The 16,383-nt window shown below is 40.0% G+C and overlaps 1 protein-coding gene across 1 annotated transcript in view; it reads left to right on the forward strand.

Moving 5' to 3' along the window:
* The window catches only part of LOC141981924 (macrophage mannose receptor 1-like), a 63,838-nt gene extending 52,391 nt beyond the window's left edge, over positions 1-11,447 (forward strand). Inside the window, exons 25-30 of the mRNA XM_074943544.1 lie at positions 438-603; positions 2,046-2,198; positions 5,680-5,796; positions 7,476-7,643; positions 8,618-8,659; positions 9,376-11,447. Of these exons, the coding sequence (XP_074799645.1) occupies positions 438-603; positions 2,046-2,198; positions 5,680-5,796; positions 7,476-7,643; positions 8,618-8,659; positions 9,376-9,620 (891 nt within the window). The 3' untranslated portion in view covers positions 9,621-11,447. The remainder of the gene's footprint in view (positions 1-437; positions 604-2,045; positions 2,199-5,679; positions 5,797-7,475; positions 7,644-8,617; positions 8,660-9,375) is intronic.
* The last annotated feature ends 4,936 nt before the right edge of the window (positions 11,448-16,383 follow it).

Below are 16,383 nucleotides of genomic sequence, written 5' to 3' on the forward strand. Positions count from 1 at the left end.
CAAATGGGAATAATAATATCACTTCACCTCATTAATGTTTGTGAAGCACTCAGATACTATAGTGATGAGCACCATAAAAAAGCTCATTAGGAAATGAATAATTCTGTTTTCAAAGCAGGATTTGAGTACTGTGCCATAAATAAGGCCTGGGGACATATACTGAACAATGAGGATGAAATCTAATATTGAATAATTGCCCATTCAGTGAGCACCATCCATTCTGTGTTCTGAAAGAAGCAGGCATCCTGTGGAAAGAAATAGTGTGTGATCATGTAATTAAAGATCATGTCATAAGGCATACACACAAGGGGGCTGAATTAAGGTTTTATAGACAAACTTATTTCTGACATTTCAGTGCATGAGTTTGTGACCTTAATAGTCTTTTTTTTAAGACAGTTTTTGGATGCAATATTATCTTAATTGTCTTTTGTTTTTAGACTAGTGGCTTTTACAAATGGACTGATGACTGGAGAATCAAGTACTCTAAGTGGGCCAGTGAGGAGCCAAAACGGAGCTCGGCCTGTGTTTATTTAGATGTTGATGGGACCTGGAAGACAGGGTCTTGTGATGAAAATTACTTCTCTGTCTGTAAAAGGTCTGATGGTAAGCAACTGAATTTAGCAATTTTAATTAGTGAGCTTCAAGTTTAAATGCATTCAAGTCTTGATTATGACTACAGTAGAACCTCAGAGTTATGAACACCAGAGTTATGAACTGACCAGTCAACCACACACCTCATTTGGAACTGGACATACACAATCAGGTAGCAGCGGAGACCCCCCCCCCCCCCAAAAAAAAAAAAAAAAGGCAAATAGAGCAAAGTACTGCATTAAATGTAAACTGCTAAAAAAAATTGAGGGAAAGTTTTTAAAAAAAGATTTGACAAGGTAAGGAAACTGTTTCTGTGCTTGTTTCATTTAAATTAAGATAAAGGCAACATTTTTCTTCTGTGTAGTAAAGTTTCAAAGCTGTATTAAGTCCATGTTCAGCTGTAAACTTTTGAAAGAACAACCGTAACGTTTTGTTCAGAGTTATGAACATTTCAGAGTTACGAGCAACCTCCATTCCTGAGGCATTCGTAACTCTGAGGTTCTATTGTATATATAAATAATGAATGTGACCGTTGACGTGTACTCTGCTCCAATATTGGTTTCTATAAAGGAAATAGTCATTGATATAGTTTCTTGGCGCTTGACAGACGCTAACTAGTGAATTCTAAAGATTTTTCAAAGTTTATTCTACAAACTAATTGGTGCATTATGCCACTTTGTTTTTAGCCTGTAAGCTGTGGACCCACTGTTGCATCCCTTACGTATCCAAATACTCTGACATGAATGAGAGTTTTGGATGCTCAAGAATTTCAGAATTAGGCCTTTTCTACTCATCTACAAATCTGTTAATCCAACAGGAAGTATCAATGGAGATTTATTGGAAAGTCTAGTATCAGCTGCCCTGGCTTTTCGGTCCCCCCCAGGGCTCCCTGTGGCTCCCAGCTGGGAGAGGGCTCCATTCTCATCCTGGCTTCCAGCCAGGAATGGGGTCCAGCCACCCAGCTCTCCAGAGGAGTGGGGTGCAGCTGGGCTCTAGCTGTCTGGCTTTCTTGTCAATTTCATGGCTTCAACAGCCAATGTAAGTAACACAGTGTCTACACAGATGCTGTGTCACTCTAACTACACCGACATAAGCCCTACACCTCTTGGGGAGTTGGAGTTATTATGTCGGTGTAGTAGGGCACTTACATCAGTGGCACAAGGCTGTAGTATTGTAGTCACTGACATACTTAGGCCAACATGAGCTGCCTCGTGTAGACCTAACTGTGTTGTATTGACCAGGCCTCAGCTAAAGTCAATGCAGTTACCCCAATGTAAAACCTCCATAGCAGAGTAGAGAATCTGGCCCAAATCATGAACCATGAATATCTGAGGTTCTTTTTCATGCTATCACGGTCAAATTAGTAGTGGCTGCTTATGGTACAGTATATATGTGTTTTCAGTAACATATCTGAGAAGCCTTTATTGCTTTCATACAGCATGGTTTCTTATCAGTTGTAGCCCCTACTGAACCTCCACAACTCCCTGGAAAATGTCCTGCATCTGACATACGCAGATCTTGGATTCCCTTTCATGGTCACTGTTACTACATTGAGGCCTCCGAGATGGAAAGCTGGCCCCAGGCTTCCATGGAATGTGTTCGATTAGGTGAGTGTCATCTTTAATTAGGACCTAACAGTTTCCTGTAGGCTCACTGCTTATTTTTAAGTGAAAAACTGGGGCACTGTAGGGAAGTGGGTGAGAAGGAAAGAGGTTGGTGGGGAAAGTGGAATTAAAGGAAGCCCTTTCCCCCCTTTCAGAATGAAAAACTGGAAAACTTTACAGTAAAGGTCAAACAAAACAGTATTTATCCCTCTGACCCCAACCTTACTTCTCATACTATCTACCTTTTAGCTTTCCTCAGTGGAAGAGTGGAGCCACCTTGTTAACTGGTTAATCATTCAGTCCTTAATAATTATCTCCCTAATTTGCTCCATGTGGGGATGCTTCCCAAATACTCAGAGTGGTGAGTCAGCCTAAGGCTAATCTCACTTGTCACAAGGCCACTGGTCTGAACCTGGCAAAGGTTGAGAGTGAATGAAATTAGTTGAAAGAAAAGGAGTACTTGTGGCACCTTAGAGACTAACAAATTTATTTGAGCATAAGCTTTCGTGAGCTACAGCTCACTTCATCGGGTGCATGCAGTGGAAAATAGAGTGGGGAGATTTTATATACACAGAGAACATGAAACAATGGGCGTTACCATACACACTTTAAGGAGAGTGATCAGGTAAGGTGAGCTATTACCAGCAGGAGAGAAAAAAAGCCTTTTGTAGTGATAATCAAAGTGGGCAATTTCTAGCAGTTGATGAGAATGTATGAGGAACAATGGCGGGGGGGTGGGGGGGAATAAACATGGGGAAATAGTTTTACTTTGTGTAGTGACACATCCACTCCCATCTCTCCTGCTGGTAATAGCTCACGTTACCTGATCACTCTCGTTACATTGTTTCATGTTCTCTGTGTATATAAAATCTCCCCACTGTATTTTCCACTGCATGCATCCGATAAAGTGAGTTGTAGCTCACAAAAGCTTATGCTCAAATAAATTTGTTAGTCTCTAAGGTGCCACAAGTACTCCTTTTCTTTTTGGGGATACAGACTAACACAACTGCTACTCTGAAACCTGAAATTAGTTGCTATGTGATTACTGTTTGGTGGTGAGACATGGTGCACTGGCTATTCGGAGTTTGAGGAGGGAACACATATGGGCTAACAGTATCCTGATCCCTGGAAATAAAAGCCACTACCCTGAACCTATATCAGGAGGAACCAGGATCAACAAGGATTAAGAGATTTTGTTTACTTATCAGGTGGCATTTGGTATCCTGTCAATTAATTTAGCAGTAGGAGTTTAATCTGCTGACTTTCCAAAGGAAGGAAGCTGGGAGTTCAAGTCTGCAAGGGCTCTTGCTCCAGTACCTGGAAAAAAGAAGTCGTGTTTTGGACCCTCTTGGTTTTCTTTTACTTGTTTCAATTTAATGACTGTAAAAGGAGTTCCTGGTCTGTGCCAAAATGAGAGCGGTTCTTGATATTTTATTCTGTTAAAGCCCTAATGAACAGAGCACTTCAAGAAGGGGAGACTTTGTTGTTAGCCACAACCCAGGATTGTATGTGGACTCTGTAAAATGAGTTGGTGGTCTCAGTTTAATACTTCTTAAACAGATGTTGGCACCCTAGTGTGGCAAATCCACCATAAAAGGAAAAGAACCTAGTGCTGATCTCTTGTAATAATTGGGCCTACAAATTTACCCTAATTGTGAGCTCAACTGTAAGAAGTGAGTAAAAGTTTATAAAATATCACAACAACCTATGACAATAAATGCGAATGGGAAAGGGTACAAGAGGGAGACAGACTAAATTAGTCCAAACAAAAAGGCTTACTGATACAATTCTAGGACTGTGTTGAGATGATGCCTGGTAAATAAGAGACATGTGGGACTGAAAATCAATTAACCAAAACTAGCATGTTGGTTATTAGGCCTAATTGGTGGATAAAATAATAAGGGGATGGGCTATTCCACCCAATGCTCCCTTTTGTGGTCCTCAAAAAGAAACTTTTCTGGGAAAAGCTGGCTACCACTATGCTGGCTGCCTGAAAGAGAAGGGGAAGGAGCAAACTTTACCATCATGTCTGCCACCCCCATCGTCTCCTGGGATCCTTGGAGTTATCAGGCCTCCACTGTAGTTTTGACATCCTGAGGGAGACCTTCATCAGACCAGGTCAGACAGAGGAACCCACATGACACTGGGTCACTTCTACCAGCTTTAGCGACATCCCAGCCACGACCTGAGATGTGACACTGTGTTTCCACCCCCCATGTGTCCTTTTCCTTCCCCACCTTATTTCTTTTTCTATCTCTCTCCATTTTCCTTCTGCTTAATAAGGATCTGGCTTAGCCAGCAAAGACTGCATATTTTGCAACATGCAAATGCAAATGCAATGCTCTGGGCAGCCCAAGAGTGGTACAAGTTTGCCAGGTCTCAGAGTGGCTGATAAGACCATGTGTTATGCCTGTGTTTTTCCAGTAGTGAAGTTGCAAGTGAGAATCAACATCAGATACATAAACAGTATTTTCTGTTTTAGCTGTTCTTTCCTTCACCCTTTAGTTTTGTCTTCTAGGAAACAGAATTAGACTTTAACAAGAGCCCCGCCCATTTCAACTAACTTTTTCTCTTTTCCCCAAAAAGAAGTTACTACCATTTTTAATACCATCCAAGAGACTGTCAGATGATGGGGGAGGGCAGTTCTTTTTAAAACTCTCTCCACCTAGAGGGAAGGGTAACATGCGATATGGTTAAAATGGATGACTTACTTAATACTTTACATTTCGCATGCTTTAACCTTTCCCCTTCTTGTTTTCTGTATCTTCAATAAAAGGTTAAAATATTTTAATGATGTGTTTGCCAAGGTACTAAGGAGTCTGAGGACTCTATATACTAGACCTTGTTTAGCTCTGTTTAATGTTGGACAGTGACAAGATCACGTTAATACCTTTGATTCTTAGGCCCCGCTTATTCCATCTACATTAATACAACAGGATATCAGTATTGAGGAAACGGGGACTATGGTGGTAATAAGATCATCCCCTTAACTGGTGTATGATGATATTTCTTATTTCCCAAAACAGCTTCTCTCTTCTTTCTTGTTTTTTTTTTTATCCCCAGTGCAAGAGGGAATATATATATATATATTAAAAAAAAAAGCTGCATTTTTCTAATTCCGTTGTCTCCGGCACACTAAACAGCAGGGAAGGATTGGGGTTAATTGCAAAAATGGAGCATACAAATACAGCATATTTGGCAAATGTGCTAAAACTAATATAAGATATGTATTGCCTGGAGATAACCAGCATAGCAGCTCAAAGAAAAGGATGTTTACCTCTAAAGAGCAAAATGCAAGGGCTGTTACTGATCTGTTTCTGGAGCTCTGATGGACTTCAGTGACAAAAATTAATTACAGTCTATGGCTGTTTTAAATGTATCAAAAGGGTTAAGAAAATGTCATCATGATTGTTTCAAGGGGCAGATTATTTTCTATGGTGAAACATGCTTAAATTATGCTTGTTTATTAATTTATGTTTTGCAGGAGCCTCTTTGGTTTCCATAGAAAATAGGGTTGAAATGAATTTTCTCTTGCACCACTTGGATGTATTTGCAAGTGACTCAAGACAGTTTTGGATAGGAATGTACAAGAATGTGGATGGTAATTATTTAACTTTCAATAGTTATTTACAAATAAGTACTCAAACAGAAGATGGAAATCTGATGTCAAATGTTTAATATTTTTCAGTTATAGTACACAAAAAGGAGAAATGATTCAGAAAGGTGACTGCACGTTTTACATCCCCGTCTCTCTCTTGGAAATAGAAAATATTACACGCCTACAGTATTTCATCCAATTTATTTCATTTCACACTTTTCTTTCATTCCCTTGACATTTAACCAAACTTCACAGCCCCTCAGTTTTTGAAGAAATCTTATAGTGTTAAGTATTTATTCAGCAAGAGGAAGTTCTGAAAAGTCTGCTAAAGTCTTTTAAAGAAATATATTTCTGTATTTATTGGTTAGCATTGTAATGCTGTTTTGTGCCTGTGAAGCCACAGCCTGTTATGGGGAGGGGATACGAGGGGGGTTTCTGTAGCAGCCACTGCTCTTGCTGGTATTTCGTTTGAGCTAGATGCAATACCTTCAGAAGCCTCGGAGAGCATATATAACAGCAGCCTTTGGTATACCATTAATTCCACTGCAGTGTGAAGGGAGCCTTCTGCTCCTTGCTGGCTGGTTGATCCTGGGTGGTGCAGAAAATAGACAGGAACATGCCTCCTTACCGATGTACACCTTTTGGGCCCATTGGATGGTTTCAGCACAGTTGCTGGTACTAGACTTTCCGAGTCCGAGGCACTGGAACTACAGCTCCCATGAGGCACTGCAACAGCATTTCTGAATCGAACTGTTCAGTTTTCAGTCACAAGTTTTGGCAAAAAGATTAGTTTTCAGTGAAATTATTTTGGTTTTTAATTTGCTGAAAACTTGAAAAGTGCTTTTGTGGGTTGGGGTGGAGTGTGTGGTGTGTATGTGGGGGGAGAGAGAGAGTGGGTTTTGGGGGAGCTGAGACCATGTCAGCATGCTGTCTTGTAAGTTCAGACAGCAGCAGACTCCCCCCACCCCCGCCCCTCTCACACACAGAACTCCACATGAATGGCTTGCTTCGTCTCGGAGCAGATAAGCAGCCGGCTGTTAGAAATGGAGTTTTCAAAGGGCATATCCGCATTCCTGCGGCGAGTTCAAAACAATGAGAAGAGTGGCCACTTGACTTAAGGGGATTATGGGATGTTTCCAGAGGCTGATCAGAGTGCAGTAATGCAACACCTTGTTCACACTGACGCCCGGGCGTTTCAGCCAAGGTGCAGCAAGCGTTAATCTTCTCGCCAAGGTGGAGTACCAGGAGCGCTCTAGCCGTGGCGTCAGAGCGCTCTACATGCCTTGCCAGTGTGGACGGGTAGTGAACTAGGGTGCCTGGGGCTGCTTTAATGTGCTCTAACTCGCAAGTGTAGACAAGCCCTTAGTCTTCAAGGCTCAGTGGGCCTGGCCATTCCATTCCCAGTTCACTGAGGCAGCTGCGCTCCTCTAGGACAATGCAGCTAGCAGTGTCCAGGTGAAACCTTACAGACATAAGGCATTCTCAGTTGTGTCTGCCTGGAAGGAGAGACAAAACTGAGTCCTATAAAATGTTAATGTATTGATTTAATAAATTAATGAATTCACTGCTCAGATACAACAGTGACAGGTGCCATAGAAATCGTATGATATTGTTTTAATCTCTAGAAATGAGTGATCCTTAACCTGCCATTTGTTGTTCTGTATTTTTCATTTTAACTTTAGGAGAATGGACATGGGGAGACAACAGTGCAGTAGAGTTTGTAAACTGGAAAGAAAGAGAACCTATGGATGGGTATCATGAACATTGTGTTGACATGGATGCCTCAGATGGGGGCTGGAGAAGCTATTTCTGCTCTGCTGACAAAAGATTTATTTGTAAAATACCAAAGAGTAAGTGATATACTCAGTACAATGGGTTATTAACAATGACTAATATTTATGCTATAAAATCGTTTGCATTGCATATTCTGTACTTGTCTATGTTTGCGGTAGATATTTTGATCCTACTCCCATCGAAATCCCATTGAAACTCCCATTTAAGGGCAATTGCTAAAAGAGATGGAGTGGAACTCAGGAGTCCCGGGCTCCTATCGCCCTTATCCTTAGTGCCTTGGAAGAGCAGGCACTAATCAAACCAGGCTCTGTTGGTAGGGAGGTGGAGAGGGTACAACCAGAAGGGTTTAGGGAGGAGGAGGAGGAGGAGCCAAAACAGAGGAGTTGCAGGTGGGATGTGAGGGGAAGAACTTGAGCGGAAGTTAACCGGGGGTGAGAGGACCCAGAATGACAGAGCTACTGCTGAATGGGAGGAAGGAGATACTGCTGAGAAGCAGCAGTGGAAGGATACTAAGATGTATGTAACTGTGAGGTAAGTAGATGGGAGGATGTGCCTAGGACCCAATGGAAGGAAGAGGGGAATTGTGACCCAGTCTGTTTTTCTGTTGCCCCCTTAATCTTGGCGTCCTAGACTTAAAAATGCAAATATGAATTTTCAGTTTTCCCCATACTTCAGTGTGAAAAATCTTCAGCTTCTCAAAATGTCATGAAGGCTTGACATTCTGAAGGTGTGAAATCATCCCAAATCAATTGGTAACATTTTTTTATGCAAAAAAAAAACAAATATAATTTTTTTTCCTGGATCTAATTTTTAACTGGAATGTTTTGCTTGATTTGGGTAGATGATTCATTTAGATTAAATTAAAGGTGTTGTCAGATATTTTTCATCTCCATTATTTTACTTTATTTTAAAATGCAGAGTGCCCAACATAGTAATTCTTCATACAGGATTTATTTACTCTGTGTGACTGTACAATCTGGTGTAAAATGGAGACTTAAAGACTATGAATATCTGTTTTTTTATTTTAAAGTTACTGAAGTTGACCCAACTGAGAAGCCATCAGACAATAAAGGTAGGACTGATTTCTTATAAGCAAATTAAAGAGAAACCCAAATCAACTTATAAATTTAAGAACATAAGAACGGCCATACTGGGTTAGACCAAAGGTCAAGTATCCTAGCCCAGTATCCTGTCTTCCGACAGTGGCCGATGCCAGGTGCCCCAGAGGGAATGAACAGAACAGGTCATCCATTCCCTGTCGCTCATTCCCAGCTTCTGGCAAACAGAAGCTAGGGATACCATCCCTGCCCACCCTGGCTAATAGCCATTGATGGACCTGTCTTCCATGAATCTATCTAGTTCTTTTTTGAATATTTATTTTATTTTCTCAGAAAATTACTATTTGATACCTAGCTGTGTGGATGTTTATTTGAAATGTATTATTGTGATTATTATATCTCCAACCTGACTAAAAAGCAGCACTCTCCCCTCAAACTCAATTTCATTTTGAATTAAGGTATTTAATTGTGTTTTGACTGGACCTCTGTATGATATATTTTGTGACTAGCGTGACAGAAGTTATCTGTAAACTGTAATGGCGTGCAGCCATAAACCTCTGCCTTCAAAAATAAGGTCATTGGGCCTGATTTTCTGTTGATTCTCCACAGCTTACATTGGCTTGGAGTTATGGGTGCTCAGAACTTTCGGAAATCAGACCCATTGTCAGACCCTAATATATATCATCATAATCCTTAGGATCCTGAGTAATTGCTTTGCATTCATTTACAGTACCGAAAACAGATGAAGCTGTTCCTGCATACCACTTAAGTGGGATGGTAGTTATTCTTGTCCTTCTCATTCTAATCGGAGCTGGTCTTGCAACCTATTTTTTCTACAAAAAAAGACACAACCAGCTACCAACAGATGTTCGCTTTGACAACACTCTTTATTGCAATAGAGATGCTGTTCCTGCAACTAGTGACTCAAAGTATCTTGTGGCCAACATTGAGCAGAATGAACAAGCCATGCTTTGATTCACAAAATAAAAATGTTTTGATAAAAATTAATGCATCTGGACTACCTGAACCCTTAAGACAAAGCTGTTTTCTCCGGTTAAAATTGTAGTGCATTTTGCAGAGACTGCATTTGTGTGTTACATACATTCCTTCCATAGTCTTGCGAGATTCTGGATCTACTTGTAGAAGAATAGTTCTGTGAGAGGCTATTTAATAAATGCAGTCACGTAAAAGAACTAAATATGACTTCAAGCCATGTGAAAAACATTCAAAACTATTCCACTGTCTCTACATGTCGCCTGCATCCTTATCAAGCATGAAAAGAGCCAAGCTCATCATGCTGATTGTGAGAATAATCATTACAGACTCTTCGAAGCACTCAGAAAAGCAACTGTCTGGTTCTATTGGAATCCTGCACATCTCACTCCAGAGTTCCAACACTCCATGCTGGTGTCATTGTATTTCACTTCAGCATATAAAAAGAGACTTTTTTTGTTGTATAACTTCAGTTCAGATGACCTCACAACAGCTACTCAACATGTTCTCTTATAGGGCTTGATTCACTGAAGTCAATGGGATTCTTTCGACTGACTTTCCAGAACACTAGATCAGGCCCACGCTTGCTGTTCTTTCATTTCTGCATTCTGCTTTTTGTAATATGTAAACAATAAAACGCTTCATAGGTCTTGAGGTCTTAGCTTCAAGAAATGTCATATAATCTAATGTTTATTCCTTTTGTGAAATTTCAATCATGTTTGAATTAAAATGTATCCCTCTGGAGATGAATGGCTGAAAGCAAAGCGTACATTGCTTTACCTTTTGCTGTAGTTTTGTAAAATAAGCATTAAAAGATAGTTTGTAAAGGTTTTGCATTTTTATTATGCCTTGTAAATAGGAACATTTTTTGTGTAGTTCACATTTTTAAAAAGGATATAGACATTTATCAGGTTGGCTGGCAGACATAGCACCTTATGTTGTGTTTTTTAAAACATGCGTTTAGTGCTGTAAATTTCCACAACACTGTACAGAATATAAGTTGGACATGTTCAGTGTATAGGCCTTGATCATGCCAACACTTGCTCACCTGTTTAACTTTACATACGTCCCAATATTGAAGATGCTCCTGACTGGAAGCTAGGCAAATTCAAACTGGAAGTAAGGTGCATATTTTAAACAATGAGTACATGAGTGTCAATGGGAAAAATTAAAATCTCATGAATGCAGTAACACTTACTAAGAACATGTATTCTGTGATGAAGATTTTCAGAATACAAGGTAAGTGTGGCAGAAAAAAAATATTCATATTATGGTATCAGATATACATGTGTAATTGGGAAAGGCAGAATAAGTTGAGGGGTAGAAAGGGCAGATGGGATGGTTCCATGCTGGGCAATCACTGTGGTGAAATTCTGGCTCAGTAGAAAAAGTGCAGGAATCCCTTTCTGTAGGTGCTGCATGATAGGGGTTGTGTAGCCAGGAAAAAAAGGGTATGATCTATGTAAATGTGGGCTTGATCTAAAACCACTGTAAACACTCACTGATTTCATAAATATGGAACCTCAGCTGAGTTAACCACATTCTATATATGAAGTGTCATAAACTGCATCCATAGGATGTGTGTCTTTATCCTTGGTAGAGAAGAAAACACAATGGGGCTACCCTCAGAGATGCTGGTGGCATAGAATAGTGTTTCTCAACCTTTTTGATACTGGGGACTAGCTGCCTTCCTAAACTGTGTTAGGGAGATCTCAGGGCCCGTTGCCAGTCAACAGACTGGTCATTTGAGAAACACTGGCATAGACCACGTGCCAAGGTGGCCATTACTAGAGGGCAGTGTGATGTGTTGGCTGCAAAGAATGCAATATCAAATGTTCTTCATCCTTTCCAGTGTCTGGCCTGGAATTCCACGCTGAGGATTTGATGAGGCCCATCAGCTTGCTGCAGGTACTCTAGACTTGCTTGAGAAGTCCGTGATAGTATTTGCACAGAATTAGCCCCTTCTATGTGCGGATCTCAATGGACTTTTACAAACATTAACTAAGCTTCCCAACACCCCTGTCATAAATACAAAGGGAAGGGTAAACACCTTTAAATCCCTCCTCGCCAGAGGAAAAACCCTTTCACCTGTAAAGGGTTAAGAAGCGAAGACAACCTCGCTGGCACCTGACCAAAATGACCAATGAGGAGACAAGATAGTTTCAAAGCTGGAGGGGGGGAAACAAAGGGTTCGCTCTGTCTATGTGTTGCTTTTGCCAGGACCAGAGCAGGAATGCAGGTCTGAAAGTCAGTAAGCAATCTAGTTAGATATGCATTAGATTCTGTTTTGTTTAAATGGCTGATAAAAATAAGTTGTGCTGAATGGAACGTATATTCCTGTTTTTGTGTCTTTTTGTAACTTAAGGTTTAGCCTAGAGGGATTCTCTATGTTTTGAATCTGATTACCCTGTAAGGTATTTACCATCCTGATTTTACAGAGGTGATTCTTTTACTTTTTCTTCAATTAAAATTCTTCTTTTAAGAACCTGATTGCTTTTTCCTTGTTCTTAAGATCCAAGGGTTTGGGTCTGTGTTCACCTATGCAAATTGGTGAGGATTTTCATCAAGCCTTCCCCAGGAAAGGGGGTGTAGGGCTTGGGGGGATTTTGGGGGGAAAGACGTTTCCAAGCGGGCTCTTTCCTTGTTATATTTGTTAGACGCTTGGTGGTGACAGCAATAAAGTCCAGGGACAAAAGGTAAAATAGTTTGTACCCTGGGGGAGTTTTAACCTAAGCTGGTAAAAATAAGCTTAGGGGGGTTTTCATGCACGTCCCCACATCTGTACCCTAGAGTTCAGAGTGGGGAAGGAACCTTGACAACCCCTTTGAAGCAAGTATCATTACAAGTGGCTAAAATATAGCCTGTAGTTTGCAGAATGTCACATATAAGGGACAGAGCTGGGAACTGAGAAAATGAGCCCTAGCTTTGCTGTGTCCTAATATGCTGCTTTGTGCTGGTGGAGATGTACAAAGCTTTTCTACTTGCTGGGGTTTCCAATAGAATCTGGCCTGAGACCACACATTCATTTTGCAACTGTCCGTCAAACACATCTTTCTATATTCAGTTTAGTTCTACATTTTTTTTATAATTTTCTGTTTTTCATCCTCCAGATCTTCACAGAGTCCAGAGAAAGGAACGGGAAGTTTAAATCCTGCCAATTTATAGCCTTCCTCTTTTTAAGTCTCAGCTTTTGCAGAAGCTGGCACTTATTTTTGTTAATCATACAAAGAACCACCTAATATTTTTATTAGGGCTGCCCAGCGATTTAAAAAATTCATCACGGATAATTGCACTGTTAAACAATAATAGAATACCATTTATTTAAATACTTTTGGAAGTTTTCTACATTTTCAAATATATTGATTTCAATTACAACACAGAATACAAAGTGTACAGTGCTCGCTTTATATTTATTTTTGAATACAAGTATTTGCACTGTAAAAAACAAAAGAAATCGTATATTTCAATTCACTTAATACAAGTACTGTCGTGCAATATCTTTATCATGTAAGTTGAACTTACAAATGTTGAATAATGTACCAAAACCCCCAACTGCATTTAAAAATAAAACAATGTAAAACTTTAGAGCCTACAAGTCCACTCAGTCCTACTTCAGCCAATCGCTCAGACAAATAAGTTTGGTTACTTTTGCAGGAGATAATGCTGCCCGCTTCTTGTTTACAGTGTCACTTCAAAGTGAGAACAGGCGTTCACATGGCACTTTTACAACCAACATCACAAGATAGTTATGTGCCAGATGCGCTAAAGATTCATATGTTCCTTCATGCTTCAACCACGATTCCAGAAGATATGCATCGAGGCTGATGACGGGTTCCGCTCGATAACAGTCCAAAGCAGAGCGGACTGATGCATGTTGATTTTCATCATCTGAGTCAGATGCCACCAGCAGAAGACTGATTTTTTTTATTTTTATTTTTTTGGTGGTTCGGGTTCTGTAGTTTCTGCATCGGAGTGTTGCTCTTTTAAGACTTCTGAAAGCATGCTCCACACCTTGTCTCTCTCAGATTTTGGAAGGCACTTCAGATTCTTAAACCTTGGGTCGAGGGCCGTACGTATCTTTAGAAATTTCACATTGGTATCTTCTTTGCATTTTGTCAAATTTGAAGTGAAAGTGTTCGTAAATCAAACAACGTGTGCTGGGTCATCATCCGAGACTGCTATAACATGAAATATATGGCAGAATGCAGGTAAAACAGAGCAGGGGACATACAATTCTCCCCCAAGGAGTTCACTTACAAATTTAATTAATGCACTATTTTTTTAACGAACATCATCAGCATGGAAGCATGTCCTCCAGAATGGTGGCTGAAGCATGAAGGGGCATATGAATGTTTAGCAGATCTGGCACATAAATACCTTGCAACGCCAGTTACAAAAGTGCCATGCAAACGCCTGTTCTCACTTTCAGGTGGCATTGTAAATAAGAAGCAGGCAGCAGTATCTCCAGTAAATGTAAACAAACTTGTTAGTCTTAGCAATTGGCTGAACAAGAAGTAGGACTGAGTGGACTTGTAGGCCTTAAAGTTTTACATTGTTTTGGTTCTGAGTTCACTTATGTAACAAAAAAAAAATCTACATTTGTAAGTTACACTTTCACGATAGAAATTGCACTACACTACTTGTATGAGGTGAACTGAAAAATACTATTACTTTTTTATCATTTTTACAGTGCAAGTATTTATAATAAAAATAATATAAACTGAGCACTGTACACTTTGTATTCTGTGTTGTAATAGAAATGAATATATTTGAAAATAATCCAATAATATTTAATAAATTTCAACTGGTATTCTATTGTTTAACAGCATGATTAATCACGATTAATTTTTTAAATTGCAGTTCATTTTTTTGAGATAATCGTGTGAGTTAACTGCGATTAATCGACAGCCCTAATTTTTATCCATGTTATCTTACCTCCCCAGATCATCAGAATTAATATTCCCAATACTTTCTCAAAAAAAAGTATCTAATCTTTTCTGAATAGGTTAGTCTTCCATTCCCTTTTGTACAATTTTATCTGCCACTCCCCAGTTACCTTCTGTCATTACAAACAATTGCTCAGAACAGTGAGTCCACAGTTTTTCTTTCCCTAAAGGCATGTTACCATTTTTAATTCTGTGATAGGATGGAAAGGCATGAGCACCAGCAAACTGAGGATTTACTTCCTGCTTAGCAATACTGCAGGAGCAGTGGACTGGGGCTATGAAGCAGTGAAAAACAGAGGAAAGGCAGGAGAGTCTCTAATAAAATAACTCACTGGTAATTTGAGAGAGAGTACAAGCATGTGGGAAAGCGGAGCTCCACATTCTACCTGTCTATCCATCTACATATAAGCCTGTACACTTCATGTCCACTTGTACTGAGCGCCTAGTCCTTAAAGGCTGTAGTATAACCTAAGCAGGCTCTTTTCCCTAGAAAATGTAAAATTCTTTTGTTGTGTTTATTACAACCTGTGAACTCCCACACTTCAAAATAAAGATCTGGTGGAAAAGCTCTTGTGATGAAGGAGGTTTTGCGTGTGTTGCTGTTGTTTCAGAAGCTACATGTGGTGTTAGAATTTGGGGGTAGTGATGGAGTATTCATTGGGGTATCAGTTGAGCAGACCATAAATTCATTTAATCTGACGTATGAACCTATTCAAGACACCCATGATCTCCACAATTTCAAAAAGGTACAGCCATCTCAACCTCCAAAGCCTTTTTCCTCATCAAGAATTAAGGGCCCCAGTCCAATGCCCATTGAAATCAGTGGAAATACTCCCACTGACTTCATTAGATATTGGATTGGTCTGTAAAAGCATTGCTGCTCCAGGGAGAATCTGTTTGATGTTACATTCAGAATCCTCCCACCATTACCTCTGCATGTCTCCCTGGAATAAAGTCTGTCTTGTCCCAGTATACAACATACAATAGGGGAAGTAGCGTAGCCAAGTGGATAGTGCACTAATCTGGAACTCAGAAGGCCAAGGTTCTATTCCTGGCTCTGATGCTGGCCTCTTAGGTGACCTTAAGCAAGTCTCTGTGCCTCAGTTTCCTCATCTGTAAAATAGTGATAGTGACCTCTTTTGTAAGGTGCAGTGAGATTCACCTATGCAAATCGTTATAAAAGAGTTAGGTATTATTATGGGCATACTTTATATTATAGGTATTATTAAGTCAAATGGGAGGACTTGTCTAAACAGTGAGTTAGTGTACAGCAAGCTGGGGTGCAAATCTACAACATACTAGTGTGTCATGCATTAACTCTCCGTATGGACCTTACTATCCTGCATGCATTAAAAGTTCCCCAATGCGCATTGACCTACTCCCAGAGTAGATCAAAGCACACTATATCACTTTTAATGCATGATAGCAGGATCCACATCGACAGTGAGCGGCATACTAGTGTGCTGTAGATTTATGCCCCCGCTTGCTGCCCACTACCTCCCCATGTAGCCGAGCCCTCATTTCACCTGAATAAGGACTTATGTTAAAAATTAGTAATAACCCTCAAGATTTGGATATTTTTTAAAAGTCTTATAACCTAGGTCTAAGTGAAAGTGACTAATGCGGGGGTTCACCGAGTGAGATCTTTGTCTTGTTTTGTGAATTATTGATATACGTTACTGTCTCCTATGATTCTCGGAAGAAGCCTTCATATAAAATAAAACTGGAGGCACCAGTTAATGATGAGGAGAATAATTTCAAGACTGTCTAGAAAAAAATATCTGCCAGAACTCCAGTTG

This window comes from Natator depressus, chromosome 2, assembly GCF_965152275.1.
Source record: "Natator depressus isolate rNatDep1 chromosome 2, rNatDep2.hap1, whole genome shotgun sequence".
In the NCBI taxonomy this organism is placed as follows: domain Eukaryota; kingdom Metazoa; phylum Chordata; order Testudines; family Cheloniidae; genus Natator; species Natator depressus.